Raw genomic sequence first — 27140 nt, 5'->3', positions numbered from 1 at the left:
TTCCCCTTTGGATAACTCTTCTTTTCCAGTGGCTTTTGTTATCCCTTCTTTAATGGTGATTTTTTTTTCCCCAAGCTTTTACTGAGATATAATTGACATATAACATTGTGTAAGTTTAAGGTGTATAAAGTGATGATTTGATACCCGTGTACATTGCAAAATGTTTACCACGATAAGATTAGTTAACACATCTTTACCTTACTTGATTATGATTTTGTTGTTGTTGTTGTTATGGTAAGAACATTAAAGTTATACTCTCATAGCAACTTTCAAGTATACAACATAGTATTGTTAACTAGAGTCACCATGCTGTACCTTAGATCCCCACAACTTATTCATCTTATAACTGGAAGTTTGTACCCTTTGACCAACATCTCATTCTCCTATCTCTCAGCCCCTGGCTACTACCATTCTATTTTCTGTTTCTGTGAGTTTGATGTTTTTAGATTCCACATATAAGTGAGATCATACAGTTTTGATTTTCTCTGTCTGACTTACTTCACTTAGCATAATGCCCTCAGGGTCCATCCATGTTGTTGCAAATGGAAGGATATCCTTTTTCTTTTTTGCTGAGGAAGATTCACCCTGAGCTAACAGCTGTTGCCAATCTTCCTCTATTTTGTATGTGAGCTGCTGCCACAGCATGGCCACTGATAGACGAGTGGTGTAGGTCTGCGCTGGGGAACTGAATCCAGGTTGCCAAAGCAGAATACGCCAAACTTAACCACTAGGCCACCAGGGCTGGCCAAGATATCCTTTTTAATGGCTGAATAATATGCCATTGTGTCTGTGTGTATTACATTTTCTTTATATCTATCTACCTATATATCTGTTTCTATCTATTTATACCACATTTTCTTTATCCATTCATCTGTTGATGGACACTTAGGTTGTTTCCATGTCTTCACTATTGTGAATAATACTGCAGTGAACATGGGGGTGCTGATATCAATTCAAGACAGTAATTTCATTTCCTTCAGATATGTACCCAGAAGTAGAATTGCTGAATCATATCGTAATTCTATTTTCAATTTTTTAAGGAACCTCTATGCTGTTTTCTATAGACACTGTACCAGTTTACATTCCTACCAACAGTGCACAAGGGTTCCCTTTTCTCCATACATATCCTTGCCAGCATTTGTTATCTCTCTCTTTTTCTTTTTTTTTTGGGCAGTAGCCATTCTAACAGATGCAAGGTGATATCTCATTGTGAGTTTCATCAACAGTGACTTTTAAAAATGCATGTTTGTTTCTCTTTGGTCTCTCTCCTGACCTTCACTTTTGTGTTTTCAGTTAGTGATCATCTCCTCTGTGTCCAAAATGGAACTCCCCATTTTCCACTCTCACACTTGCTGGAGCCATCCTCTCACCAGGCTAGAAAGCGGGGAGTGATCACCTCCAGCCATGTTACCCATCACTGCACATGCAACCAGCTGGCACGTCCTGGAGACTTGGCTTCCTGATTGCTCTGGAACCCACTCTCCTCACTGCCTTGAAGAGGGCTAGACTCCAGTCACAGAGAACTGCTGTTCTCCCTGCTTCTGCTTTGTATCTTCTCTAATCTATGCTCCACAGAGCCTCTACATCATTTTCAATGATTTTTTTTTTCAGATTTTAGAAAACTTTGGCAAATATAGAGAAAACTAGAAAGAAGAAAATAAATATCACTGATAGTCTTTCTATCTAAACATAACTAACACTAGTCCTGTTTCTGGCAGGAGTGAGGGTTTTGCAGAGACCTGTATTAACACACACCTTTTTTCCCCCAAATTCTTGATCGTACTGTATATACAGGTCTGTAACCTGCTTTATTTTGCTCAACGTTATATTGTGAACATTTTCCCATATCATTGAAAATTCTTTGAAACATCTTTTTTTGGGGGGCTTTATAATAATTCCATTATATTCCATAATTTGTTTAACTGTTCTTTTGTTGGAAATTTAGATTGTTTCCAAGTACGGTGTATTTATCAAATGCATGTTTGATCATATTCCTCCCTATTTAAAATCAGTGGCACCCAATCCCTGATAGGACAGAGCCCAAGGTTTTCACATGGCTACAAGACCTTCCCCAGCCGACCTCTCTTCACCCAGTCTGTGTCCCACCTGCTCCCCTACAGTTCTCTCTGTGAAGCCTGGGCGCCATTCTTACCAGGACTCCCTTCTCCTTCTATCCCTTTTCTGCTCCTAACTATTCTTCCAGACCCACTTCAAGCTTCATCTCTTCTCTGGTCTTCCCTGAACTCCTTCAGTCAGAATAAGTTTCTTCTTTTCCTGTAACTCTGTGTAGTACTTTGTAGCTATAACTATGACTATACTTTTCTTTCCCATTATTTCCCTCGTGTTTAAAAGCATAGTAGTAATACGTGTTCGTTATCTTCCATCAAAACTATGCATTTCTGCACATGGAGTGAGAAGCAGTTCGTCCTCACCCCCTGTCCACCCCTTTCTTAGAAGTAACCCCTCTTTGCACGATTTTATGATGTTGTCATTTATCTGTCTCCTCGTTCAGACATGAGCACCCCAGGCCAGGGGTTTTTTTGTCCAAGTGTCTAACAGGAAGCTGAGCACGACACAGCCCAGGGCTTGGCTGTGAGGGGCATTCAGTCCCCTCACAGGGAGATGTGGTGAGAAGAGATCGTGTGCCTTTGTAGCCTGATAACCTCACTGCTGCTTGTCTTTCCACTGGTGCCATTTCTAAGGATTTATGAGCAGCTTCCAGAAGTACAGAAAAAGAGAGAAGAGGAAAAGAGGAGACTGGAATATAAATCATACCGGCTGCGAGCCCAGCTATTTAAAAAGGTCAGTCAATCCTAGAGCGGGATTGATCAGGTTTATCAGGGGAAAGAGAAATTGAGAGAAACACATCTGACCTGTTTGAATTAATGACGTTTAGGGAGCGAACTTAAGCTTGTAATACATTGGACCACTGCTAAAATTTGGAAGGTAAGGGCACCTGTCACTAGATTTCAAATCTAAAAATCTAAAACAGCAAATCTAAGGAAGGCATCTTCCAGGTATACATTTGGAATGAAAGCAAATTTCAGACTCAGGACTCAGTGTAGATGGCATGGTGGAAATGACCAAATCTATCAAAATTGTTGGGCTTTCATTCCAGAGTCCCAGATGGTAATTTTATGCCCCTTATGGGTAAATCATATACTTTTGGCACTTTTAAAATAAACTAGAAAATGTCCAAGTGTAACATGAGAGTTGGCACCCTGGGGGGTCAGAGCCTCAAAGCGACCACCATTTCCTCCCCATGGCCCCCATGGACTCAGTGGTGCTGCAAGCCCCAGACCCTCACAGGCCAGGGGACTTGCTGCCAGTTAATTCCTTGAGCATTATTTCTCAGTGGCTTCTGTGCCTATCTTCACTGTTCTTGTTTTCTTCCCACCCCCTCACTTCAAGAGGACTCTGAAAGTCAGAAACCAAAAGACAGTTCCTGCTAAACTCATGTGGAATTGGAGAGCTGCTTCTGGAGCATACCACAGAGCTTGGGCCGGGCTCCCTCCCAGGCTCTGCTTGGACTGTCTGGTGTGTCAGCATCACAAGACCAGGCTTCTTATTATGCTTATGTGTTTGTGAACTGATGGATGGATTGGTCTATCAGGATTATAGATTATCTGTATCTGTATAGAAACAATAGATATTGCTTGTAGATCATCTTTCCTAAACACTTCAAGAAGTATTTTTTGTATAATTACCATAGTTTCTGTAGCTGGGGAAGATAAACACCACCACACTGGTGTCTTGAGCAACACGTTGTGGGTGAGGAGTGGCTGTCTGCCTCTGGTGGGGAGAGTGTCTGACTTCTTTCCTGCCTTTCTTTTCTTCCACAGAAAGTGGCCAATCAACTGCTGGGGAGAAAAGTTCCCTGGGACTGACGTAAGATTATTTTCCTCAGAGCCTGAGAATTATATTTTAGCAACCTGGAGAATCACAATTCTTACTTTTATGAGTCTGGTTTAATAAAGCTTAATTCGTTGTCCACGTGTAATTTAGAAGTAGTAACCTTCTAAAGAACCCGAGGCAAAATGGTGATTAAGATTAGTAATGATTTGGGAGCAATACTTTCACCACAGTGGCTTTGCCCTCCAGGATGCTTGTTACAGTGATATTATCTCTTAATTCTAGCTGAGAATGAGTCCCTTTTTGTATGTGTTTTTATACTTTTAGAAAATAAATAACTTCTGTTTGACTTATAGTAAAACAAGCAACAGATGGTCATTTCTTTCCCATCTGGAGATGTGCAGGGAGCTATGCAGCATCTTCCCTGAGGGGTGTGGGGAGCCTCAATCTAAAAGCATCAACGAGGGAAATGGGCTGTGAGAATGAAATGTGGCCTTTCTTTAGGAGCACAGCATGATGGGGCAAGAGCCTGTCGTGGGCTTTGTGGAGAGGATGTCTGGTTGGGTACTCATTGGGTGTGCCCAGAGACTCCTGGCAGACACAGGCACCTCGGGTCCAGAGCCTCCTCTTAGCCTATTCCAACTGCCCCAGGGGCTTGCTTTGTAGGCTGTGAAGAAAGGCCACTAGCCTTTGGTGGATTTTCCTCCACCCACCCTCAAGTTTTCAGGATTGAAGCCTCAGGCCATTTGTCATCATACATGGAATCAATGTATATAACCTGGAAAACCACTCTGAAAACCATGAGTTAATAAATGTGATAATGTACGTAAAGCACATAATCCTGTGGCCTGGATATTACAGCTAAGGCCCAAAGTTGAGGAGGGGAAGGTGCTAAGGAGTCTCGTTCTAAGTCAGCGAAGCGCCACCAGGGCAGTAGGGGCCAGTTGCCTCCCCAGAAGGCTTCCTGAGAGGCCGTATCAAAAAGTGGGCTCTGCCACAAGCGCAGCTCAGAGCTTTCAAATGGTGCCACCTAGGCTCCCCTCCTAACCCAGAAGGGGGCTGTGAGGAAGGCTCAGAGAAAAGAACCCCGGTACATGAAGTCGACTCCTAGTTCTTCTCTTTCTTTCTGGGACATTAACCACTTTGGGCCAGCTTACCTATAAAATGAGAGAGTTAATACATCTAACCCCCCTTTCAGCTTTCAAATGCTGTGTGACTGTTTACATGTCTTGTGGGAAGTTGTTAGTCAGAAAGCAAACAGAAAGTGATAGTTGTCTAGAAACCTGGGTCTGCAAGGAAATTAGGGCAGGATGGAGTGCACCTAGGAATGAGGAGTGTGATTCTCTTTAGGCCTGGGCCTGTGTCATCCAGGCATCTTCCCAGAGCATTTAGGTTCAGGGCCTGAGAAGCCACAGCTCCTCCAAGCCCCAGCCAGAACACATCTTCTTGAGAATGCTACTACAGGTGCCCTGGGGAGAACCTGTAGCATCTCCACTAGGTTTGTTTAAACAAGAAATCTACAGACTCACTTTCATATTATTACAGTACTTCCCTGAGCCACCAGCCCTTGGCGCCGTCGGGGTGTAAAATCAAAGCCCAGCATGGGGGAGGGGTGCTGAGAGTTCTCACAATGCAGTTTTCCTTGGCTGAGTGCTGCCTGCAGAACCCAAGCAATGGCCTCACAGGTAATCCTAGCACCTCCCCCAGAATCTGTTCTGCCCCCAAGAGCTCAGGATGGTCCAGGCTGAGCACCTGGCAGAAGCCACGGCATCCCCACCTCATGCTGCCACTCCTGCAGCCATCAGGCTGCTCTTCTCCCACCCTCACCAGCAACACACACCCAACCCCCATGCCAAGACCTTACTCTCTAAGTGCTTTTTCCCCGTGCCTGGCAGGACCTTAAGCCTCTTGTTTTGGTTTGGTTTTTGTTCTTGCATAGGTGCAAAAAGCCCAGGTCCAGGCTGAACCATTGCCCCTGGTTCTGACCTGTCATGGGGATTCACTCTTGAGTTGCTTTTTCTAGATCTAGTTCACACCTAACCTGAGAACCCACTGCCCTCTTCTTCTGGAGATTAGGCTCCAGCCCCCTCAGCCACTCCTCTTCCCTGAGAGCAGCTTCTGCCTCTGCTCGCACCCCACAAAGGCCTCCAGTGATAATGGGCACACACACTATAGGGTGAGGACATGTATGAAGAAGGCAGAGTGTTCTAACTACAAACCAATGCATTTTGTATCCCAATTGATTGTTCTGGCCAATCATTAGATAGGCCAAGTCCAGAACTTCAACTGACCATTGGGTGGATGGGGCTGGACTAAAAAACTGCCTACTATTTTCTAATCCTACAGTAAGCAGTTTGTTGAACAAGCATTCATAACTAGTTAAACATAGTTTCTATCTCTTATGAACAGTGCTGCTATAAATGCCAGGACCCAGCTTTGTCTCTCACTGCCCCTTTTAAGCCTGCTTTCTGGAGGCGATTCCTTCCCCTATGCTAAAGATGAGAACTCAGGTAATCCCTTGACTGTTCTGGTCACTTTTAGGTGATTATACATTCTGTGATGCTCACTTTTCCTTGAAAATCCAGCCTCCACTCAAGTAAAAGTGTCCAGTCCCTAATAATAATCAAAACTCCCAACTTGAGTTAGAATTAAAGTCTCTCTTCCCCGGCTGGACCCTGCTGGGCACCATCTGGGGAAGCTGACGCATCTCTCCTCCCCAAGCAGCTTAGGAGGGTTTCTGACCCACCTCTGTGTGTGCACACATCTGTTGTGCGTGTGTGTGTGTCTGTGTTGGGTGGAGGCTACAACATGGCTCCATGCTCTCTGGCCCTGGCAGTCCATTGTCTCAAGTGGACTTTCTCTCCTGGGTGCTTCCATGGGTTCTTCTGAGGCCCCCACCTGGAATGTTGGACCATAGCTCCTGTGATGCAGGTTTTCCTCCCATTACTCCTCCCCAAACCTGGTGTCTAGTAGGCATTCCACCAAGACCGTCTTCTTGGGCAGGATTGAGAACAGTTCCATGCCAACCTCTTGCGTGTGAATGCGTGTCCCAAATCTGTCCTCAGAAAACACATGTGCATCCTCTTTCCTGGTGAACTCTGGGAGGGCAGGCCAACCCCAAGGCCGTAGCCGGCTTAGGACCTATGCCCACCCTCTAGATTTCTCTGGTGTGAGTCCACTGAACCTCTCCAACTGCAGGGAATGCAAATCAAGCTATTTGGTTGAAAACAAACAAGAGGCTGGGCCCGTAGCCAAGTGGTTCAAGTGCTGTGTGCTCCGCTTCAGCAGCCCGAGTTCACAGGTTTGGATCCCAGCTGCAGACCTACTCCACTCATTAGCCATGCTGTGGAGGCATCCCACATACAAAATAGAGGAAGACTGGCATGGATATTAGCTCAAAGCTGGTCTTCCTCAAGCAAAAAAAAAAAGGAGGATTAGCAGTGGATGTTACCTCAGGATGAATCTTCCTCAGCAAAAATAAAAAGCAAAAGAAACCCACAAGGTAGCAGTTTGAAAGTGTGCAATGAGAAAGACAATGAGGGGCAGGCTGCATAGGGAGCAGTAGGAGAGAAGGGGTGGCTTGTGTGATCTCCCCAGACAAAAGGAGTGTGTGCCGTGGGCAGGCAGCCTAGAGCCTCCGGCAGGTTTGTCCTCCTGCTCACCCTTCTGTCTGTGTCTCATCAGGCAGGTGTGGGCTACAATTTCAGCTTCCCCTCCCCACTCTAGAGTCCCTCATATCCAACTAGAGTTCATGTTCAACAACTGAAGTTCAAGTTCAAAGATCCCCAGGTTACCCAACGTCTTCATCAAGGCTCCAGGCTGCCCGCTGGTGCTTCCAAGGAGAAGCCACTCATGTCTGCAGTGGCTGGGGGAAAGGGAACGCCCATGTTGCATCCAACTTACAAACCACCTCCTCTTCTCCTCCCACCTCTCAGAATGCCCCATGGTGAGAGCTCCCCTGGCCCAAACCTTCCTACCCAGCCTCGCTCCCCGGAGCCCCTGGGCTTCTCCTAGTAGGCCTCTGTCCCAGCACCCCATCAGGGTGCTCCAGGCTCCTGTTTCCTAGGCACACAAGCCATGGGCACTTCTCTACCTCACTGGGCAGCTGATTCAAGCAACAGTTGCCCTTCTTCCCTGGCTGCCCTGGCCCCACTGAGTTAAGATTCCCCAGAGGGTAGACGTTGGCTGCCAAGAGGAACCCTTAGGTTCTGCTCTCCCCTGTGGTCCTTCTCTAACCTTAGCTTTAGGTGACTTGACCTGCAGTGGCAGCACCCAATTTAATTTCCTCTAATACTCAAAGTAGATGTCTCATCATTGTGTCCAGTCAGCTGCTGGTTTTAAAACCCCAGTCTGCCACCTGCTCACAAGTCTATATTTCCGTCATAGTTGTTCCTAAAATAATCTTCTTATAACAAGACTCATATTTAGCAAAATCTAAATTAGGTTATCCCTGGTGTACAAATATGAGCATTTTCACACTGATTTCTTTCAGAAAGTAACGGCCTAGTTTATAATACATGCAAAAAAGTTACTCATGACCTCCTCCCCATAACGACTCCCAATTAAAAATTCACTATGTCCTCACTTTAGGTTAAATATTGTTTTTTCCTAGACGGTTTTAAAAACAAATTAACTCTTGTCAAAAGGTAGAAATAACCCAAATGTCCATCAACAGATGAATGGATAAACAAAATGTAGCATATACATACAACGGGATATTATTGAGCCTTCACAAGTTAATGAAATTCTGACACATGCTACAACATGGATGAACCTTGAAAACAGGCTAAATGAAATAAGCCAGGTGCAAGAGGACAAATAGTGTATGCTTCCACTTCAGTGAGGTACCTAGAATAGGCAGAAAGTGGAAAAGTAGTTGCCAGGGGCTAGGAGGAGGAAGGAATGGGGAGTTGTTGCTTAATGGGTACAGAGTTTCTGTTTAGAGTGTTGACAAACTCCTGGAAATAGATAGTGGTGATAGTTAGACAACATTGTGAGTATAGTTAATGCTACTGAACTGTACATTTAAAACTTGTTAAGGTGGTAAATTTTATGTTATTTACATTTTTTAAAGCACATTTTTTTAAAGGTTGGCACCTGAGCTAACCTTTATATATATACATATAATCTATGTATATATATACACACACATAACCCGTAGTTGCATATTCTTATTGTGGGTCCTTCTAGTTCTGCTGTGTGGGACGCCACCTCAGCATGGCTTTGTGAGCAGTGCTGGGTCCGCACCCAGGATCCGAACGAGCAAAAAAACCCTGAGCCACCAAAGCGGAGCATGCAAACTTAACTACTTGTCCACAGGGCTGGCCCCCTGTTATTTATGTTTTACCTAAATTAAAGAAAAAAAAAAAAAAACAAGAAGAGTTCGAGAAGGAAAAGAGGAGGAGGAAGGAGGGCAGCTGGAGCAGGTGGAGGGAGCACACCTGCCAGACCTTCCTCACGTACCCACGCACTCACATGGGCACACGTTCGCGCACCAGGCAGAGCGTGCACGGGGCAAAACAAAAACCAACTTTAGTTTAACCAGTACACTGTTACATAAAGGAAACCTTAATGTCTTTAAATTTTTACCAAGTTCAAATTAAACTTCATCATCAAATTCTACAAAGTACTTAGCTGAAGTAAGGTGAATGGAAGTTTGGAGTCAGCATTCTAGGCTTTCTTACTGCTCAGTCCCAGTCACTGACTTCTAGAATTATCCTCACTGTCCCCCTTCCTTCCTACTTTCTAGCAAACCAGCACCCTCTTACACTTGCCCAAGGGGTCCCTGCACAAGTTGGAAATGCATTTTTCTGTTCCCTGGAAGCCACTGCCTCCCTTCTGCCTGCAGGACACACTGCCCGTAGCCCCAGGCAGGGAAGGCACTTTTTCCTCTCCCAACCCCTCCATTCCCATCCTTTGTCTCTCTCCCTCTTTCTCTCTCTCCCTCTCTAATACACAAACACACACACACAGCCTGCAACATCCTACCTCTGCCAAAATTCCAGGAAGGTAGGCGCCCACTGTAACTTTTCCGATTCCTCAGGAGTCAGTGCTCTTGCTCCTCAGCAGGAGGGGACACAGGTGTCCTCAAGGCATCTCCTATCAGCCAGCTTGGGGTTAAAGGTGGCCCGTCCCTCCCCAAGTCTGTGTGGTGAGGGCTGACTCATGGCATGGCAGCAACTCTCCCAATGAAAACCTCTCAGCATCTTTGCTCTCTCCAACACTCCGCATCTTCCTTTTGAGATTTAGAGCCATCTAAACTTTTTTCCCCCTAATTTTTGTAAAGGTGAATTCACATAACACAATTAGCGTGAACTGTACAATTCAGTGGCATTTAGTACATTCAAAGCGTTGTACAACCACCACCCATATCGAGTCTCAAACATTTTCATCACCCCAAAGGAAACCTGCTCTCATGAAGCCATCGCTCCCCATTTCTAGCCCCTGGTAACCCCCTACACTGTCTTGATAATCTTCTTTGGAATTTCAACATTTGGGTCTCAGATCTCATGATAAAATTTGTTAACTGTCATATCTGGTGCCTCACTCTGAAGCTGGAGTTTAACTTCCTGTTCTTGTAGCCCACTCTCCTTTTATTTTGAAGATTAGCCTGAGCTAACATCTGCCTCCAATCCTCCTCTTTCTGCTGAGGAAGATTGGCCCTGAACTAGTATCTGGGCCCATCTTCCTCTATTTTATATGTGGGATGCTGGCCACAGCATGGCTGGATAAGCAGTGTGTATGTCCGTGCCTGGGATCCAAATCAGCGAACCCCGGGCTGCTGAAGTGGAGTGCGTGAACGCCACCAGGCTGGCTCCTGTGGCCCACTCTCCTGACCCAGTATCCTCCTGCAAATTCACAAACACAGGTGCGTTCATTTGGACAGCTGTGGGTCCCCTACCTGATTCATTAGGAAAGACCTGCTTAAAACTCCTTTGGCAGTGAGTGTGAGTTTGGTTTGGGACAATGAGCCCAGGAGTCACCAGCCAGGGTGGGCCTGCCTTCTGGGCCCAGCTGATAAAGCTCCTCCACCACCTCATCAGGGACAACCAGGCAATGGGGAGCACCGACCAGCAGAGGGCACCCCTGAGTTCCTCTACCTGAGCAGCAGCCAGAGGGTCAGAGAGGCTGGCCACCATGTTGCACTGAGAAGAGACTGTCCAGGATTAATACTAATATGCTAATATTAATCATGTCAGCGTAAAAGCTTCATATTCACACTTCTTCTTAACAAGCTTCCAGGTGATATCCTGTTACTGATCTGGGGCCCACCCTTGAGTAGCAAGGTGCTAAATAGAATGAACAGCCAAAATAAACACAGGATGAGCTGCTTGCTGTCCAACCACTCAGCTGAAAGGGGAGGAGCTGGACCAACAAAGAGGATGAGTGTGGGAGAGGTGGAAGGAGAATGTACCAGCCACGGGGAACAGCATGGGCGAAGGCCTCAAGCAGAAAGAGAGCTTCAGTTTAGTGAAAGGCCCAGCACAAGCTCAGTGTGTGGGGGAAGTGAGTGCAGGGGATCTGGGCAGGGCATGGACAAGCTCCGTTCCTGGTTCTGAATTTTCAGGAGCAGAAGCACTGTCTCCTCGGGGAAGCCCTCCAACGATGAGTGGGTTGGTGTCCTTTTGATGTCCTTCCTTGGTGCCCAGGACTTCCCTCATCCACACACTTATGACAAGATCTCCCAACTTGCCTCTCCTTGGTCTCTCGGCCTCACTGGCCTGTAAGCCCCTGAAGGGCATATTCCATGTCTGCTGGGATTAGTAGAAGCATTCAATTGTTATCAGAAAACTTTCAAACCATCAGGACCACTGTAAGCCTCTCAGCTCCAGTAGCAGTGGGTGCTTATGGAAGCTCCTTGAGAGGGGCTGCCTGCCTGGCCCAGGAGACCAGGAAGGAGCAGCCAGCAACAGAGGCTGGCGCCTGGCTCTTGCTGCCCGCCTCAGACATCCTGGGCCTGAGACCCCAACAGTCAATAAAAGCTAGACCACAACCCAGGGAGCCACACAAGCTGGATTGAAAGGAGCAGGGGCGCAGTTGAACAGGTGATTGGGTGGAATGGTGGCGTCTTCAGAGAAGCACGAGGGGAAGGTGCAAAGGCAACAGGCCTGGAGGGGTAGATGGCCTGGCAGAGGGGACTCGGGACCCCCAAGGGCGAGGAGAAAGTGACCAGAAAGGAGGGGACAGAGGTGAGGGCCGCGGTCTTGGACAACAAAACATGAATGTTTGGAGCCACCCCATGACTTGGTGACAGGTCCCCATCCAGGTGAAGTGTGCCTGGAACAGCGCCAGTTTGCAGGATTGGGCCTGGTTTGTGGCCTGGCTGACCCTTCAGAGAAGAAAGCAATGAGCAGGGGACACTGTGTGTGTCACCAAACTCCAGACTGAAAGGGCACTTGGACCTCCTGGGTCATGAGGGGACTCACCAGACCCTGGGACTCAGCCTGTGGGTTGGGGGACCGGGAGAGGCTCCAGACTCCGTGGGGGCTCAGCCAGTGCAGGTGGTGCCCTAGCTGGAAAGGGTGCACGGTGCTGCCTGGACCAGCCCCCCTCCCACTGTGTCAGAGGCTTCCGGGGCCCAGCGGTCAGGCCTGAGGCACCTGTGGAAATCTGCTCTCTGAGCATTTGGGGACAGGGGTGCGGTCACATGTGTGGCAGACCCGGGGCCTTGCCTATCCCATTTCCTCTCGCTGTATACGCATCTTCCCAGCGTCCCCTCAGGCATTCGTGGCCACAAGCTGGGGTCTGGCAGTGGGATGTGGGTGGTGCCTCTTCTCAGTCATGCCCCTCTCCAAGTCCCACACTCCGTCCCTGGCTGCCATCTTCCCCTTTAGCAGCAGAGACCTTGACGCCATAGCACACGGATGGCCTCCTTCTTCTCCACACCCTCTGCATCGAGACTTTCAGCTCCTCTCACTGAAGCAGTGGGTCCACTTCTCTCCCCCGAGTCTGGGAGTCAGCAGAGGGGACACCTGCAGAAGCTGCAACCAGCACTGGCTTGAGTCTGCTTTGCTCTTGCTCAACTGCCATGACCTTAAAACCATGCTGAGCTGGCCTGTTGCAAGCCAGCAGCCCACTCTGTCTGTCACGTCAGCCCACCCAGGACCTGTGAACAAGGCTGTCTGACACCAAAGAGCTGCCCAGACAAGCCCAGCCAAGATGCTGACCCACAGACTCATGAGCTAAAGACATGTTTATTAGTATTTCGTAAGAATTTTACGTGCCGCGTTGTTGTGGCAGTAGATAAATGAACCAGTGGCACCCCAGAAACACTGAATGGAGCAGAGCCACTCCACCCCCAACCATGCAGGATTTCTATGTGAATGAACAGGAAGCAGTGACTATGCTGTCGCAGTGACATTCCAGGGTTGGCCTGTTCCTGAAGCAGAGCTGGTCCTCCCCTGACTAGTGCACCAGGAGACAGCTCAGGGGCCCCCTCCCTGCCCCGGTGCAGGAGAGACCTGAGCAGAGGGCAGGTGGTAGATGAAATGAATTAACGGGATAGCCATTAGCCTGAAGCTCTGAAAGGCAAAGGACTGGTGTGTCTCCTGGAAGCCCATGCTGTGGTAGATGGCCAGGGCAGGGGACTGCATGATGGTGGTGTTGAGGACGACTTCACTGTAGCCCTGGTCCCTTGCAAACTGGAGGACAGTCCTGACCAGGGCTTTCGCTATCCCCTGACCACGGTGCTCCAAGGCCACTCTTAGGCGAAGCAGCTCCACCTGCTTTTTCTGCAGCGTGGGCTCCTCAACGGGCACAGCTCCCACCGTGCCCACCACCTGCCCCTCGGACTCAACCACCCAGAAGCAGGAGCCACACTCACTGAAGTAGTATTTGGTGATGTCAGACAAGTCTGTCTGTAAAGCCTTGACTAGAAACTGGTTCCAAGAGTACTTGGCAAGAAACCACAGGGCAGTGAGGAGGGTGAGGCTGGCTACGAGGGCTGAGAGCCAGGACCCAGAGACCGGGAACACTGCGAGGGGCCCCCCAAGCAAGAGCACAAGTGTTGGCGGCAGCTTCAGGGTGTGGCGGAAGGTGGCAGGGACGTGCTCGGCCATCCCCTGGGAGAACAAGCCCAGGACACGTTTGCGGTCGCTCTCCTGGTATTTGCGGATGTGATAAGGAGCCATGGCAGCCTTCTTGTCTGAGTCTGCAAGTCAGTGGAGAGAGAGTGGGCTAGGTGTCCCTGCACACCTTCCAGGCAGCCCTGCAGAGGACAGAGGAAGCCATGTGAGTGCCCCCATGTCTCCCACCTCCCAGGGACAGGGCAGACCCTGCTGCAGGGTGGGTCTTTCTGCTCCTGCCCCAGAGGAAATGGGCCAGGGCCACTGGGACAAGGAGTCGGCTCAGAAGACTGTATTTCAGCCTAGCTACATCCCTTTCAAGCTGTGTGCCCTTGGGCATGTCACATATCTTGCCTAGCTCTGTGTCTTCATCTGTAGAACAGGGCAAAATAAAACCTACATTTTGGGCTTTCTTGAGATTTTAATGAAATAACATGCAATGCCCCCCTCCACCCACCTTCCCCTCTTACTGGCTCTCTCAGCTTCTTGATACACTGGGGCAGCAGGTCCGGTTATCAGATGGTCCACATGTCCCCTGCCTTTTGTTTCCTTTCCAAGAACCATACATTTCAGGAATCTCCTGTGTCTAAGTACGAGTTTCAGCAAAGGCTCCTTCCACCTTTGTTGCAAACTTTCAGGCTGCTGTGGTGGCATAAGAGCAAACACTGAAAATGGCCCAGCCCTGAGAGCCATGCAGAGTCTGGGGCCAGGCCACTCTCAGAGCACTGTCCTTCCACCCACGTTCTCTCACTTGCTCACACAAGGTCCTTGAGAGTCCAAGGCGTCCTCAGCGGGGCCACTGCTCTGAGAATCCAACCAGCATCCAGGAGAGACTGTTCAGAAACTCTCTAGCTCTGGGGAGCAGGTCCATGATGCCACCTCATTGGCTGGCTCGTGGACATTTGATAATCATAAAGCCAGGATCAAGGAGCTGGGCTGTGACAGAGCAGAGAGCCCATCCTCCACTCACCGTTGTCACCATCAGGGCAGCAGCCTGGAGTGGGGCAGCGGGGTCTGATCTGCTCAGGGTCCTTGCTCTTGTGGACAGTCTAGACCCCTCCTCCCGTGGTGGTTCCAGCCTGGAGCATCGCCCACCTGGCCCCTCAGTGCTCCTGATGTCCACCCTCTGGCCCTCCCCTCAGCTCCTAGGAGCCTGGGGAATGCACCTTGCTCCTTGTGATCTGTCCTCACAGGCCAGAGTCCATGTCGCCTGGCTGGGCAGACTGGGTCCTTCACAGCTTGGCTTCTCCCTGCCTGGGCCTCAAGTGTTCCAAAATAATTGATCCTTTGCAGTTCCCTGCACTTATCTCACCGAGCTCCACTTCCATTCATTCATTCATTCAAGGTACTATTATGTATGGTGTACCTACTATGTGCCATGTTCCTTTCAGCTCCTACAATGTTGACACAGAGCTGACAGACATGGGTACAGTGTGCAGCTGGTGTCTGTTCTGGTCCTTGCTCCAGCGTGTCCCATAACAGTTGTTAAATAGTTTGCACTGAGTAGTAGCAGTAGCTGAAACAGACATAAACCAAACACAACAGGAAAATCTAGTCTCTGTGGAACCTCAATGCTGTGAGCTGGGGAGAGGACACTCCCCTTCCAAAATCAGCTTGCATTTCTCCTGCATGCCTTCACACACAGACCAGGAAAGACCCAGCTCTACGTTGTCAAAGCTTCGTGAAGCCATGACCAGCTTTACAATCAGGCATTGGTTCTGTCCAGCGCTCATTGGGGGCCGGCACCCTATGGGCAGTGGGGGTCAAGCAGAGAGCTGAGCAGACGCAGGTTCTTCCCTCCAAGAAGCTCCTCAGAAGCCATCAGTGATGGGGGGACGTGTGGCCCCCTCTCACACCTGTGGGGATGGCTGGGCGGGAGATGTTTCAGCGGCCCTGACAGTGTACTGGGGGCATCCAGGGGAGGACCCTGGGGCAGAGTCCAGAAGGAGGGGTAGGACTGAGCAAGGCAGAGAGAAGGGGAGCCTTCCAAGCTGAGGGAACAGAGGCATGAAGACCCTGAGGCCGGACAAAGGCAAGGCTTTCATGGAAAGACAGTGACACGGCCCCTGAAGGTGTCAGAGAGTGAGGATGGCAGTGGCCTGGCCATGACGGCCTGAGGTCCACGTTAAGGAGTTGGACTCTGTTCCAAGAACTCCATGAGGCTATTATATGCTTTTAGCTGAGGCGGGACCTAACCAGCAGGGGGTGTGAGTGGGTGGGTGGGGATATGTTTGTCACTCTGGCTACATGTGGAGAATGGACGGGAAGATGGCAAGAGGCAGAAATGGAAGCACATTTTCCACCCGCACCCACAGAGGCTAGTGCCACAGACCAGACAGAGGAGGCCCCCAGGTACAGATATGCAGCCTGCTCACTGTACAGAGCACCTGGCCAGGAGGGCGAGTGGCAACTAGAATCGACCTTGACTCCTCTCACCACGCCGTGAGCCGTGGCACAGAGCTGAGTCTGGACAAAGGAAAAGGCACCTTTTTGTTACTCGCTCAAAGGCGTGGCTGCCTACTGGACTGTGCATCCAATGGGCTGTGTCTGTGGGAGCGCATGACTGTCCTATGTTCACAAAGGACCCTTCCGGGCTACTCGAGGCCCTCGAGAGAAAGTGGTGGCTTGGCCCAGAGCGGGGAGTTAGAAATGATGAGACCTGGCCAACTGGAGGGGCATCTTGGGGGGCAGAAATGGCAGCAGGTAGTAATAATCCAAATGGAAAGAGGACAAGGAAGCCAGGTTTCTGGCAACGGCATTGAGGTGGATGCTCGTGAGGACCAGACTAAGAGAGAAGGATCATGATGACCCTAAAGGTGCCATCCTACAGCCTTCCTAATCGGAAACCAGAAGCTGGCAGCTGGAATCCTGGGCCGTGGATGGACACTGCTGAGGTTCCGGATTTGGGCCCCAACAAGGCCACAGGGTAGAGTTGAATGAACACGAAGTCTGGGTGGTGTGTGCATGGGAGTTTGTGAGGTTGTTTTCAGTACATTTCAACATTTTCTTGAGACATTTCCATGTTAAGTAACATATGAACTAGGAGTCAACAGAGGAGAACAAAGGGCTCCAAAGTGCAGGTGCGTGTTCCTCATGAGTCTGTCGAACATTAACCCTCAGGAACCTCGCAGCGCAGCCCAGGGGCCAGAGGTCTCCACCCGCCCTCCATCTGCCTGTATCCTCAGGGCCTCTGTGGCTTCCTCAACACCCAGTGCCCTGGGAACACTCAGGCTTTTCATCCTTCCTCACAGCCGTGAACAATGATGTTGAGGATTTATTGTCACGAAAAACAAAAGTCAAAATATAGCACCACACAATACAAGGTTACGAAACAGCATGTTTGAATTCACGTTTGCTGAAACGTACCTTACGAATAGTGTGGACGCACGAGCAGGCAGGGGAAACGCCTGAGTGGTTTGCCAAATGTTGGCAGCAGCCGTCTCTGGAGACGGGACCTGCGAGGGAGTCTCCATGTGGGGAGGAAGGCAGGACGTCCTAGCACGTTTTCAGAAGACGAACGAGGATGGGAACCTACGTGTCTCTGCCTCAGCCGACTCCGAGAGGGCGAGGGACCCAGCTGAGACCTTGGACTCCTTCAGGGGAGGTGGGAGTATTAGTTCATTCTATGGCTTTATTTTTTGACTAACCACAGTGATGTGAACAATTGAGTGGCACCTAGCACCTTCACAACGGGGTGCAAACCTCACCCTATCAGGTTCCCAATCATTTTCATCACCCAAAGGAAACCCCTTCCCCATTAAGCAGTCACTCCCTGTCCCCTCCTCTCCCAGCCCCTGGCTGACACTAACATGCTTTCTGTCTGTATACGTTCACCCACTCTGGATGTTTCCCCGAAATGGAATCACACAATCTGTGAACCTTATGTTCATTTGCTTTTTCTTTATGTTTAGGGTTCACCCGTGCTGTAGCATGTGTCAATGCTTCGTTGCTTTTGATTCCTTATTTTCGGTGCCACCAAGTCAGCTGGGGCTCCTAGCGACCCTGGGTACAGCAGAGCGGACCCTGCCGTCCTTTTGCGCCATCCTCTCAGCTTCCGGTGCATTAGGTGACAGTGCTCTGCCGCTGTTCACAGGGTTTCCATGGCCGTCTTGTTGAAGTGGGTCGCCAGATCTTCCTGGTTTGTGTCAGACTGGAAGCTCCACTGAAACCTGTCCACTATGGGTGACCCTGCTGGGATTGGAAATACTTCCGGTGCATAGTTTTCAGCATCACAGCAACACGCAGCTGCCACGGTAGGACAATGGGCGGAGCAGTGGGGTGGTTCCCTCACTGGTGTGGAGAGCACCAAATCTTGACCCCCAGACCTCCAGGACTGGCTTTTTATGACTGAATAATATTTATTGACTGGAGAGACTGCCTTTGTTTATCCATTCATCTATTGATGGACATTTGGGTTGGTTCCACCTTCTGGCTATTGTGAAGAGCGCAGCTAGAACATTCCTCTAATGGCATTGTGTGAACACCTATTTTCAGTTCTTTCCCTATACACCTTGGGTAGAATTGCGGCATCATATGATAACACTGTGTTGCAAAAGTGAGGAACTGCCAACTGTTGTCCAAAGTGGCCGCACTGCGTCACTTTCCCACCAGCAATGAGTCGTATTTCATTTTCCCATCTGCTCAGCACATCTGCCTGGCACCTACAGGGAAGAGAGACAGCGGCCACTCACCAGGAATTAGCAGCCTGGCACCGTGAGAAAGCTGTTTTCCTGTCCTGTACTCTGTGATGTTGACGGCAGCCTGAGAACTAAGGTAGATGTCAGTGTTTCCATCTTACAGATGGGAAGCCAAGTCCAGAGAGCGGAGATATCCGGCCCCGGGCCTGCACGTGGTGCTGCTTCAGCGCAGGCTGACCCCAGGCAGGTGTCTGACAAGGGTTTGGTGAATTATGAATTTATACACAGCACCGTTTGGGAGGACCCAGCTCTGTCGGGTGGGGTGTGAGATTCACCCCTCACCCCGATCACGTCCATCTGGGGCCAGGGGTCGGGCCATGTTTGACCCCACTCCAATATGTGATGGAGGAACTGTTCTTCCTTCAAGATCCAGTTTAGTGGGGCCTTCTCCAACGAGACCTCTGACCTCTCCCAGCCTGATGGACCTTGTACTGCTCCTGCCTTTGAAGCCTCTGCACTTCTCATCAAGTACTTATATTGCTGTTCATTTGTTACTTGCTTGTCAAGTAACTGTTAACTGAAGACAGTTCGTTAGATTCAACATGAACAGAGTACCCGATAAACCATTTTATTCATTTTCTGTTACCCATAGGAGCTTGAGTGTATTAGGGGATTCCACTTTTGGAACCACTGTTATTGCCAGAGTTGTGGGACCAGCCCAGCGCAGAAATGGACCAGTGAGAAGGCAGGTAGACAATAAGTGGCGGTATGTATTGGAAGTCTCAGGGAGAAAAGAGTCAACTCAGGCTCGTTTAACAGAAGCTCCTGGAGAGAACACCCCCTCCCTGGACCTCCCGTCAGGGCTCCCAGAACCCAGCCTCGATCAGCGTCCTGGACTTCCACTGAGAGCTCCTGACTGAAAGAGACAACGGGGAGAATAACAGCAGATCGTTCCAAGGGGAAGAAGGTAGGCAGGCAGGTAATGTGTTCAGAAATCCTAGGACAAGCTCCCAGCTCTACGGAAGTCTTCTCTGACCTAACTGTCAACTAGTTCTCTGAGAAAGGGAGACGGTCTCAGGTCCCAACACTCAGATTAGGAAAACTCACGCAGATTTTATAGATGTGGATCATCAAAGGGACTCATTAAGAAGGTGTGGGCGGGCAGAGGGGACAAGGCATGGGACAGGAACCCGGCATACGACTGCCCAGAGGCCTGAAGCGAGGTGGAGGCAGAGGTCCCAGGAACCAGACCCTGGAGCTGAGGAGACAGGCTGCCCCCGGAGGTCTAGGGACAGAGCCAGCCCAGGGGACCTTGCAGGAGGGCGCCTCACTCTCTTCCTCCCTCCCGTCTCCTGCCAGCCTCCTCCCTCCACACACACTGTGAAACCCAAGGGGAAGGAGGGACCTCTTGCTCTGTTACACATAGGTCGGCCTCCCAGGACAGAGATAAGAGTGAGGATGCGTGTTGCATGATCTGGAGGAAAATGGGAGATAACTGGCTGACAGCTTTATCAAAATATCAAGAGCAGGCATTTGCTGCATACAGCTTTGCTCATTCTGATCCAACCAACCTAGAAGGTTATGCTTTTCTTCATTTCTGACTTTACTGCCAATAGCTCTTCAGTCAGGAAAACAAAGCCCAAAGCAGAGGAGTGCCTCCCATCCCAGCGTAGGTCCCAGAGCAAAGGACCTGACTCCTGGGGTTTGTAGACAAGGTCTTGTGGAATTCGGTCATCAAGGGGAAAAGCAGAATGAGGATGGCAGCAGCAGACCTGAAACAGAGCCTATGAGTGGCTGTCCTTCTCCTAAAAAAGTAGGCTCCAAGCTTATGAGCAGCTGTAGCAGCTTTGAGAGTATGGTGGGGAGGAGATGGGGGATTAAAGACCCTCCCACTGTGGTAACTCACAGCCTTGGTTCCAGTTCCTCAAAATGTGGAACATAAAATTTCCATATGACTCAGCAATTCCACTTGCAGGTTTACAGCGAGAGAATTGAAACAAGTGTTCACACACAACTCATACAGGAATGTACCCAGCAGCACTATTCACAATAGCCAGAAAGTGGAAACAACCCAAATGTCCAAAATGGATAAAGAAAGGCAGTCTCTCCATACAGTGGAATACATTCAGCCATAAAAAGTCAGCCCTCCTAGGCCGGTGGCTAAGATTCATGCTCTCACCACCACGGCCCTGGTTTGTTTCTTGGTCAGGAAGCCACACCACCCGTCTGGTGCCTGTCTGTTGTCCTTCTGTGGCAGTTGCATGTTGCTGTGATGCTGAAAGCTATGCCACAGTTATCCCAGCAGGGTCGCCCATGGTGGACAGGTATGAGTGGAGCTTCCAGACTAAGACAAACTAGAAAGAAGGACCTGGTCACCCACTTCCGAAAAAAATTGGCCATGAAAACTCTATGAATAGCAACGGGGCACTGTTTGATATAGTGCCAGAAGGTGAGAGGATGGAGCGAAAACAAGGAGCAGGCTTCTTCTCTGCTATACCCAGGGTCACCAGAAATTGCAGATGACTTGGGGGCACTAAAAATAACAAATAAGAAGCAATGAAATACTGCCATGTGCTACAATGTGGGTGAAACCTGAAAACCATAAAGAAAAAGAAGCATGAGGTCAGCCCAGAGGTGTAGTCGTTAAGTGCGTGTGCTACACTTTGGCAGCCCAGGGTTTGCGAAATTCAGATCCTGGGCACAGACCTATACCCAATGCATGAAGCCATGCTGTGGTGGTGACCAACATACAAAAGAGGAAGATTGGCACAGATGTTACCTCAGGGCCAATCTTCCTCACCAAAAAAAAAAGAGAGTGAGAGAAAAGAAAACAAAACAAAAAAGAAGCTGAACATAAGGTTCACAGATTGCATGACTCCATTTGAAGGAAATTTCTAGAATAGGTAAATCCATAGAGACAGGAAGCTGATTAGTGGTGGCTAGGGGCTGGGAGGAGGGGACAGGGAGTGACTGCTTAATGGGGAAGGGGTTTCCTTTGGGTGATGAAAATGCTTGGGAACCTGATGGGGTTTGCATCCCATTGTGAAGGTGCTAGGTGCCACTCAATTGTTCACATTACCTTGATTAGTTAAAAAATAAAATCATAGGGGCCGGCCTGGTGGCAAAGCGGTTAAGTGCACAGGTTCTGCTTCGACGGCCCGGGGTTTGCTGGTTCGGATCCCGGGTGCGGACACGGCACCACTTATCAAGCCATGCTGTGGTAGGCATCCCACATATAAAGTAGAGGAGATGGGCACGGATGTTAGCACAGGGCTAGTCTTCCTCCTCAAAAAAAGGTGGACTGGCGGCAGATGTTAGCTCAGGACTAATCTTCCTAAAAATAAACAAATAAGTAAATACAATAAAATAAAACCATAGAATGAACTAATAGTCCCGCATTCCCTGTAGGACTCTAAGGTGCCTTGCCCTCTAGGAGTCGGCTGAGGCAGAGACACATAGATTCCCATCCTCGTTCGTCTTCTGAAAACGTGCTAGGACGTCCTGGCTTCCTCCCCACACGGAGAATCCCTCGCAGGTCCCCTCTCCAGAGACGACTGCTGCCAACATTTGGCAAACTCAGGCATTTCCCCTGCCTGCTTGAGGGCCACAATATTCGTAAGGTACGTTTTAACAAACGTGAATTCAAACACGCTGTTTCGTAACCTTGTATTGTGTGGTGCTATATTTTGACTTTTGTTTTTCGTGACAATAAATCCTCAACATCATTGTTCACGGCTGTGAGGAAGGATGAAAAGCCTGAGTGTTCCCAGGGCACTGGGTGTTGAGGAAGCCACAGAGGCCCTGAGGATACAGGCAGATGGAGGGCGGGGTCAGGTCACAGACCTCTGGCCCCTGGGCTGCGCTGCGAGGTTCCTGAGGGTTAATGTTCGACAGACTCATGAGGAACACGCACTTGCACTTTGGAGCCCTTTGTTCTCCTCTGTTGACTCCTAGTTCATATGTTACTTAACATGGAAATGTCTCAAGAAAATATTGAAATGTACTGAAAACAACCTCACAAACTCCCATGCACACACCACCCAGACTTCGTGTTCATTCAACTCTACCCTGTGGCCTTGTTGGGGCCCAAATCCGGAACCTCAGCAGTGTCCATCCACGGCCCAGGATGCCAGCTGCCAGCTTCTGGTTTCCGATTAGGAAGGCTGCAGGATGGCACCTTTAGGGTCATCATGATCCTTCTCTCTTAGTCTGGTCCTCACCAGCGTCCTCCTCAATGCTCTTACCAGAAATCTGGCTGTCAACTTGGACACCTTCCTTGTCCTCTTTCCATTTGGATCATTACTACCTGCTGCCATTTCTGCCCCCCAAGATGCCCCTCCAGTTGGGCCAGGTTTTATCATTTCCATCTCCCTGCTCTGGGCCAAGCCACCACTTTCTCTCGAGGGCCTCGAGTAGCCCGGAAGGGTCCTTTGTGAACATAGGACAGTCATGCGCTCCCACAGACACAGCCCATTGGATGCACAGTCCAGTAGGCAGCCACGCCTTTGAGCGAGTAACAAAAAGGTGCCTTTTCCTTTGTCCAGACTCAGCTCTGTGCCACGGCTCACGGCGTGGTGAGAGGAGTCAAGGTCGATTCTAGTTGCCACTCGCCCTCCTGGCCAGGTGCTCTGTACAGTGAGCAGGCTGCATATCTGTACCTGGGGGCCTCCTCTGTCTGGTCTGTGGCACTAGCCTCTGTGGGTGCGGGTGGAAAATGTGCTTCCATTTCTGCCTCTTGCCATCTTCCCGTCCATTCTCCACATGTAGCCAGAGTGACAAACATATCCCCCACCCACCCACTCACACCCCCTGCTAGTTAGGTCCCGCCTCAGCTAAAAGCATATAATAGCCTCATGGAGTTCTTGGAACAGAGTCCAACTCCTTAACGTGGACCTCAGGCCGTCATGGCCAGGCCACTGCCATCCTCACTCTCTGACACCTTCAGGGGCCGTGTCACTGTCTTTCCATGAAAGCCTTGCCTTTGTCCGGCCTCAGGGTCTTCATGCCTCTGTTCCCTCAGCTTGGAAGGCTCCCCTTCTCTCTGCCTTGCTCAGTCCTACCCCTCCTTCTGGACTCTGCCCCAGGGTCCTCCCCTGGATGCCCCCAGTACACTGTCAGGGCCGCTGAAACATCTCCCGCCCAGCCATCCCCACAGGTGTGAGAGGGGGCCACACGTCCCCCCATCACTGATGGCTTCTGAGGAGCTTCTTGGAGGGAAGAACCTGTGTCTGCCCAGCTCTCTGCTTGAGCCCCACTGCCCACAGGGTGCCGGCCCCCAATGAGCGCTGGACAGAACCAATGCCTGATTGTAAAGCTGGTCATGGCTCCAGGAAGCCCTGAGAACGTAGAGCTGGGGATGTTCCTGGTCTGTGAGATGAGGGCTATTGGGAGAGATGCAAGCTGATCTTTGGGTGAGAAGCATCCTCCCGCTCCATCGTCCCCACTCACAGCATTGAGGTTCCACACAGAAGAGGTTTTCCTGTTGTGTTTGGTTTCTGCCTGTTTCAGTGACTGCTACATCTCAGTGCAAACTATGCAACGACTGTTATGGCACACTCCGGACCAAGGACCAGAACAGACACCAGCTGCACACTGTACCGATGCCCGTCAGTTCTGTGTCAACATCGTCGGAGCTGAAAGGATGTCTGGCACAGAGCAGGAGCAGCATACATAATAGTACCTTGAATGAATAAATGAAGGAAAGAATGAATGAACAAATGAAGGGAAGTAGAGCCGGATAAGGCAAGTGGAGCAATTACAAAGGGTCAATTTTTTGGAACCGGTAAAGTCTAGGCAGGGAAAAGCCCAGCTGTGAAGGACCAGTCTGCCCAGCCAGGGGGACTTGGACTTTGAACAGGGCATATGAAGGGGGGGCGGGGGGGTGCATTCCCGAGGTTCCTGGGAGGTGAGGGAAGGGCCAGAGGTTGGAGATCAGAGAGCACCAAGTGGCCAGGTGGGTGATGCTCCAGGCTGGAACCACCAGAGGACGAGGGGTCTAGACTGTCCACAAGAGCAAGGACCCTGAGCAGCTCAGACCCTGCGGCCCCGCTGCAGGCTGCTGCCCTGATAGTCACACAGGTGAATGGAGGATGGGCTCTGCGCTCTGTCACAGCCCGGCTCCTTGATCCTGGGTTTATGATTGTCAAATGTCCATGAGCCAGCCAATGAGGTGGCATCAATGGACCTGCTCCCCAGAGCTGGAGAGTTCCTGTCCAGTCTCTCCGGGATGCTGGTTGGAGTTTGAGGGCCGTGGCCCCACCGAGGACGCCTTGGACAGTCAAGACCCTTGTGAGAGCAGGTGAGAGGACGTGGGTGGAAGGACAGTGCTCTGAGAGTGGCCTGGCCCCAGACCCTCCTGTGGCTCTCAGGGCTGGGCCATTTTCAGTGTTTGCTCTTATGCCACCACAGCAGCCTGAAAGTTTGCAATAAAGGTGGAAGGAGCCTTTGCTGCAACTTGTACTTAGACACAGGAGAGTCCAGAAATGTATGGTCCTTGGAAAGGAAACAAAAGGCAGGGGACATGTGGACCATCTGATAACCGGACCTGCTACCCCAGTGTATCAAGAAGCTGAGAGCCAGTAAGAGGGGAAGGGGGGTGGAGGGGAGCATTGCATGGTATTTCATTAAAATCTCAAGAAAGCCCAGAACGAAGGCTTTATGTTGGCCTGTTCTACAGTTGAAGACACAGAGCTAGGCAAGATACGTGACATGCCCAAGGGCACACAGCTTGAAAGGGATGTAGCCAGGCTGAAATACAGTCTTCTGAGCCGACTCCTTGTCCCAGTGGCCCTGGCCCACTTCCTCTGGGGCAGGAGCAGAAAGACCCACCCTGCAGCAGGGTCTGCCCTGTCCCTGGGAGGTGGGAGACATGGGGGCACTCACATGGCTTCCTCTGTCCTCTGCAGGGCTGCCTGGAAGGTGTGCAGGGACACCTAGCCCACTCTCTCTCCACTGACTTGCAGACTCAGACAAGAAGGCTGCCATGGCTCCTTATCACATCCGCAAATACCAGGAGAGCGACCGCAAACGTGTCCTGGGCTTGTTCTCCCAGGGGATGGCCGAGCACGTCCCTGCCACCTTTCGCCACACCCTGAAACTGCGGCAAAACCTCGTGCTCTTGCTTGGGGGGCCCCTAGCAGTGTTCCTGGTCTCTGGGTCCTGGCTCCTGGCCCTCATGGCCAGCCTCACCTTCCTCACTACCCTGTGGTTTCTTGCCAAGTACAGTTGGACTCAGCACACTGTCAAGGCTTTACAGACAGACTTGTCTGACATCACCAAATACTACTTCAGTGAGCGTGGCTCCTGCTTCTGGGTGGTTGAGTCCGAGGGGCAGGTGGTGGGCACCGTGGGAGCTGTGCCCGTTGAGGAGCCCACGCTGCAGAAAAAGCAGGTGGAGCTGCTTCGCCTAAGAGTGGCCTTGGAGCACCGTGGTCAGGGGATAGCGAAAGCCCTGGTCAGGACTGTCCTCCAGTTTGCAAGGGACCAGGGCTACAGTGAAGTCGTCCTCAACACCACCATCATGCAGTCCCCTGCCCTGGCCATCTACCACAGCATGGGCTTCCAGGAGACACACCAGTCCTTTGCCTTTCAGAGCTTCAGGCTAATGGCTATCCCGTTAATTCATTTCATCTACCACCTGCCCTCTGCTCAGGTCTCTCCTGCACCGGGGCAGGGAGGGGGCCCCTGAGCTGTCTCCTGGTGCACTAGTCAGGGGAGGACCAGCTCTGCTTCAGGAACAGGCCAACCCTGGAATGTCACTGCGACAGCATAGTCACTGCTTCCTGTTCATTCACATAGAAATCCTGCATGGTTGGGGGTGGAGTGGCTCTGCTCCATTCAGTGTTTCTGGGGTGCCACTGGTTCATTTATCTACTGCCACAACAACGCGGCACGTAAAATTCTTACGAAATACTAATAAACATGTCTTTAGCTCATGAGTCTGTGGGTCAGCATCTTGGCTGGGCTTGTCTGGGCAGCTCTTTGGTGTCAGACAGCCTTGTTCACAGGTCCTGGGTGGGCTGACGTGACAGACAGAGTGGGCTGCTGGCTTGCAACAGGCCAGCTCAGCATGGTTTTAAGGTCATGGCAGTTGAGCAAGAGCAAAGCAGACTCAAGCCAGTGCTGGTTGCAGCTTCTGCAGGTGTCCCCTCTGCTGACTCCCAGACTCGGGGGAGAGAAGTGGACCCACTGCTTCAGTGAGAGGAGCTGAAAGTCTCGAGGCAGAGGGTGTGGAGAAGAAGGAGGCCATCCGTGTGCTATGGCGTCAAGGTCTCTGCTGCTAAAGGGGAAGATGGCAGCCAGGGACGGAGTGTGGGACTTGGAGAGGGGCATGACTGAGAAGAGGCACCACCCACATCCCACTGCCAGACCCCAGCTTGTGGCCACGAATGCCTGAGGGGACGCTGGGAAGATGCGTATACAGCGAGAGGAAATGGGATAGGCAAGGCCCCGGGTCTGCCACACATGTGACCGCACCCCTGTCCCCAAATGCTCAGAGAGCAGATTTCCACAGGTGCCTCAGGCCTGACCGCTGGGCCCCGGAAGCCTCTGACACAGTGGGAGGGGGGCTGGTCCAGGCAGCACCGTG

General features: G+C 50.5%; 3 protein-coding genes across 17 annotated transcripts in view; 2 read left to right on the top strand and 1 right to left on the bottom strand.

The window, feature by feature from the left end:
• The window catches only part of ALMS1 (ALMS1 centrosome and basal body associated protein), a 249363-nt gene extending 245363 nt beyond the window's left edge, over nucleotides 1-4000 (top strand). For all 8 annotated transcript variants that reach the window (XR_011525970.1, XR_011525969.1, XM_070572391.1 and 5 more), the window contains 2 exons: nucleotides 2703-2802; nucleotides 3843-4000. Coding sequence is in view for 6 of the 8 variants with exons in the window: in XM_070572391.1 (XP_070428492.1) it covers nucleotides 2703-2802; nucleotides 3843-3887 (145 nt within the window). In the remaining 2 variants the exon portion in view is untranslated. The remainder of the gene's footprint in view (nucleotides 1-2702; nucleotides 2803-3842) is intronic.
• Nucleotides 4001-13027: 9027 nt separating this feature from the next.
• Nucleotides 13028-15071, bottom strand: LOC103542782 (putative N-acetyltransferase 8B). 2 transcript variants are annotated; one of them, XM_070572396.1, is made up of 3 exons: nucleotides 14668-15067; nucleotides 14387-14558; nucleotides 13028-14059 (listed from the first exon to the last, which is right to left on the bottom strand). In XM_070572396.1, the coding sequence occupies exon 3, from the start codon at nucleotides 13980-13982 to the stop codon at nucleotides 13278-13280; it is 705 nt and encodes a 234-aa protein (XP_070428497.1). In that variant the 5' UTR covers nucleotides 13983-14059; nucleotides 14387-14558; nucleotides 14668-15067; the 3' UTR covers nucleotides 13028-13277. The 2 variants fall into 2 exon arrangements, with proteins under 2 accessions (XP_070428497.1, XP_008507929.2); XM_008509707.2 differs by having other exon boundaries at nucleotides 14387-15071.
• An 8577-nt stretch (nucleotides 15072-23648) lies between these two features.
• LOC139075523 (putative N-acetyltransferase 8B) lies at nucleotides 23649-26490 on the top strand. 7 transcript variants are annotated; one of them, XM_070572386.1, is made up of 4 exons: nucleotides 24439-24506; nucleotides 24749-24851; nucleotides 24962-25131; nucleotides 25459-26490. In XM_070572386.1, exon 4 carries the CDS (start codon nucleotides 25536-25538, stop codon nucleotides 26238-26240), a length of 705 nt encoding a protein of 234 aa, XP_070428487.1. In that variant the 5' UTR covers nucleotides 24439-24506; nucleotides 24749-24851; nucleotides 24962-25131; nucleotides 25459-25535; the 3' UTR covers nucleotides 26241-26490. The 7 variants fall into 7 exon arrangements, with proteins under 7 accessions (XP_070428484.1, XP_070428487.1, XP_070428490.1 ...); XM_070572385.1 differs by having other exon boundaries at nucleotides 24473-24631; XM_070572384.1 differs by having other exon boundaries at nucleotides 24473-24631; nucleotides 24715-24851.
• The last annotated feature ends 650 nt before the right edge of the window (nucleotides 26491-27140 follow it).

The sequence above is a fragment of the Equus przewalskii genome, chromosome 14 (genome assembly GCF_037783145.1).
Source record: "Equus przewalskii isolate Varuska chromosome 14, EquPr2, whole genome shotgun sequence".
Lineage (NCBI taxonomy): Eukaryota > Metazoa > Chordata > Mammalia > Perissodactyla > Equidae > Equus > Equus przewalskii.
The sequence above is the reverse complement of the archived record's forward strand: the minus strand, read 5'-3'. Positions and strand labels throughout refer to the sequence as shown.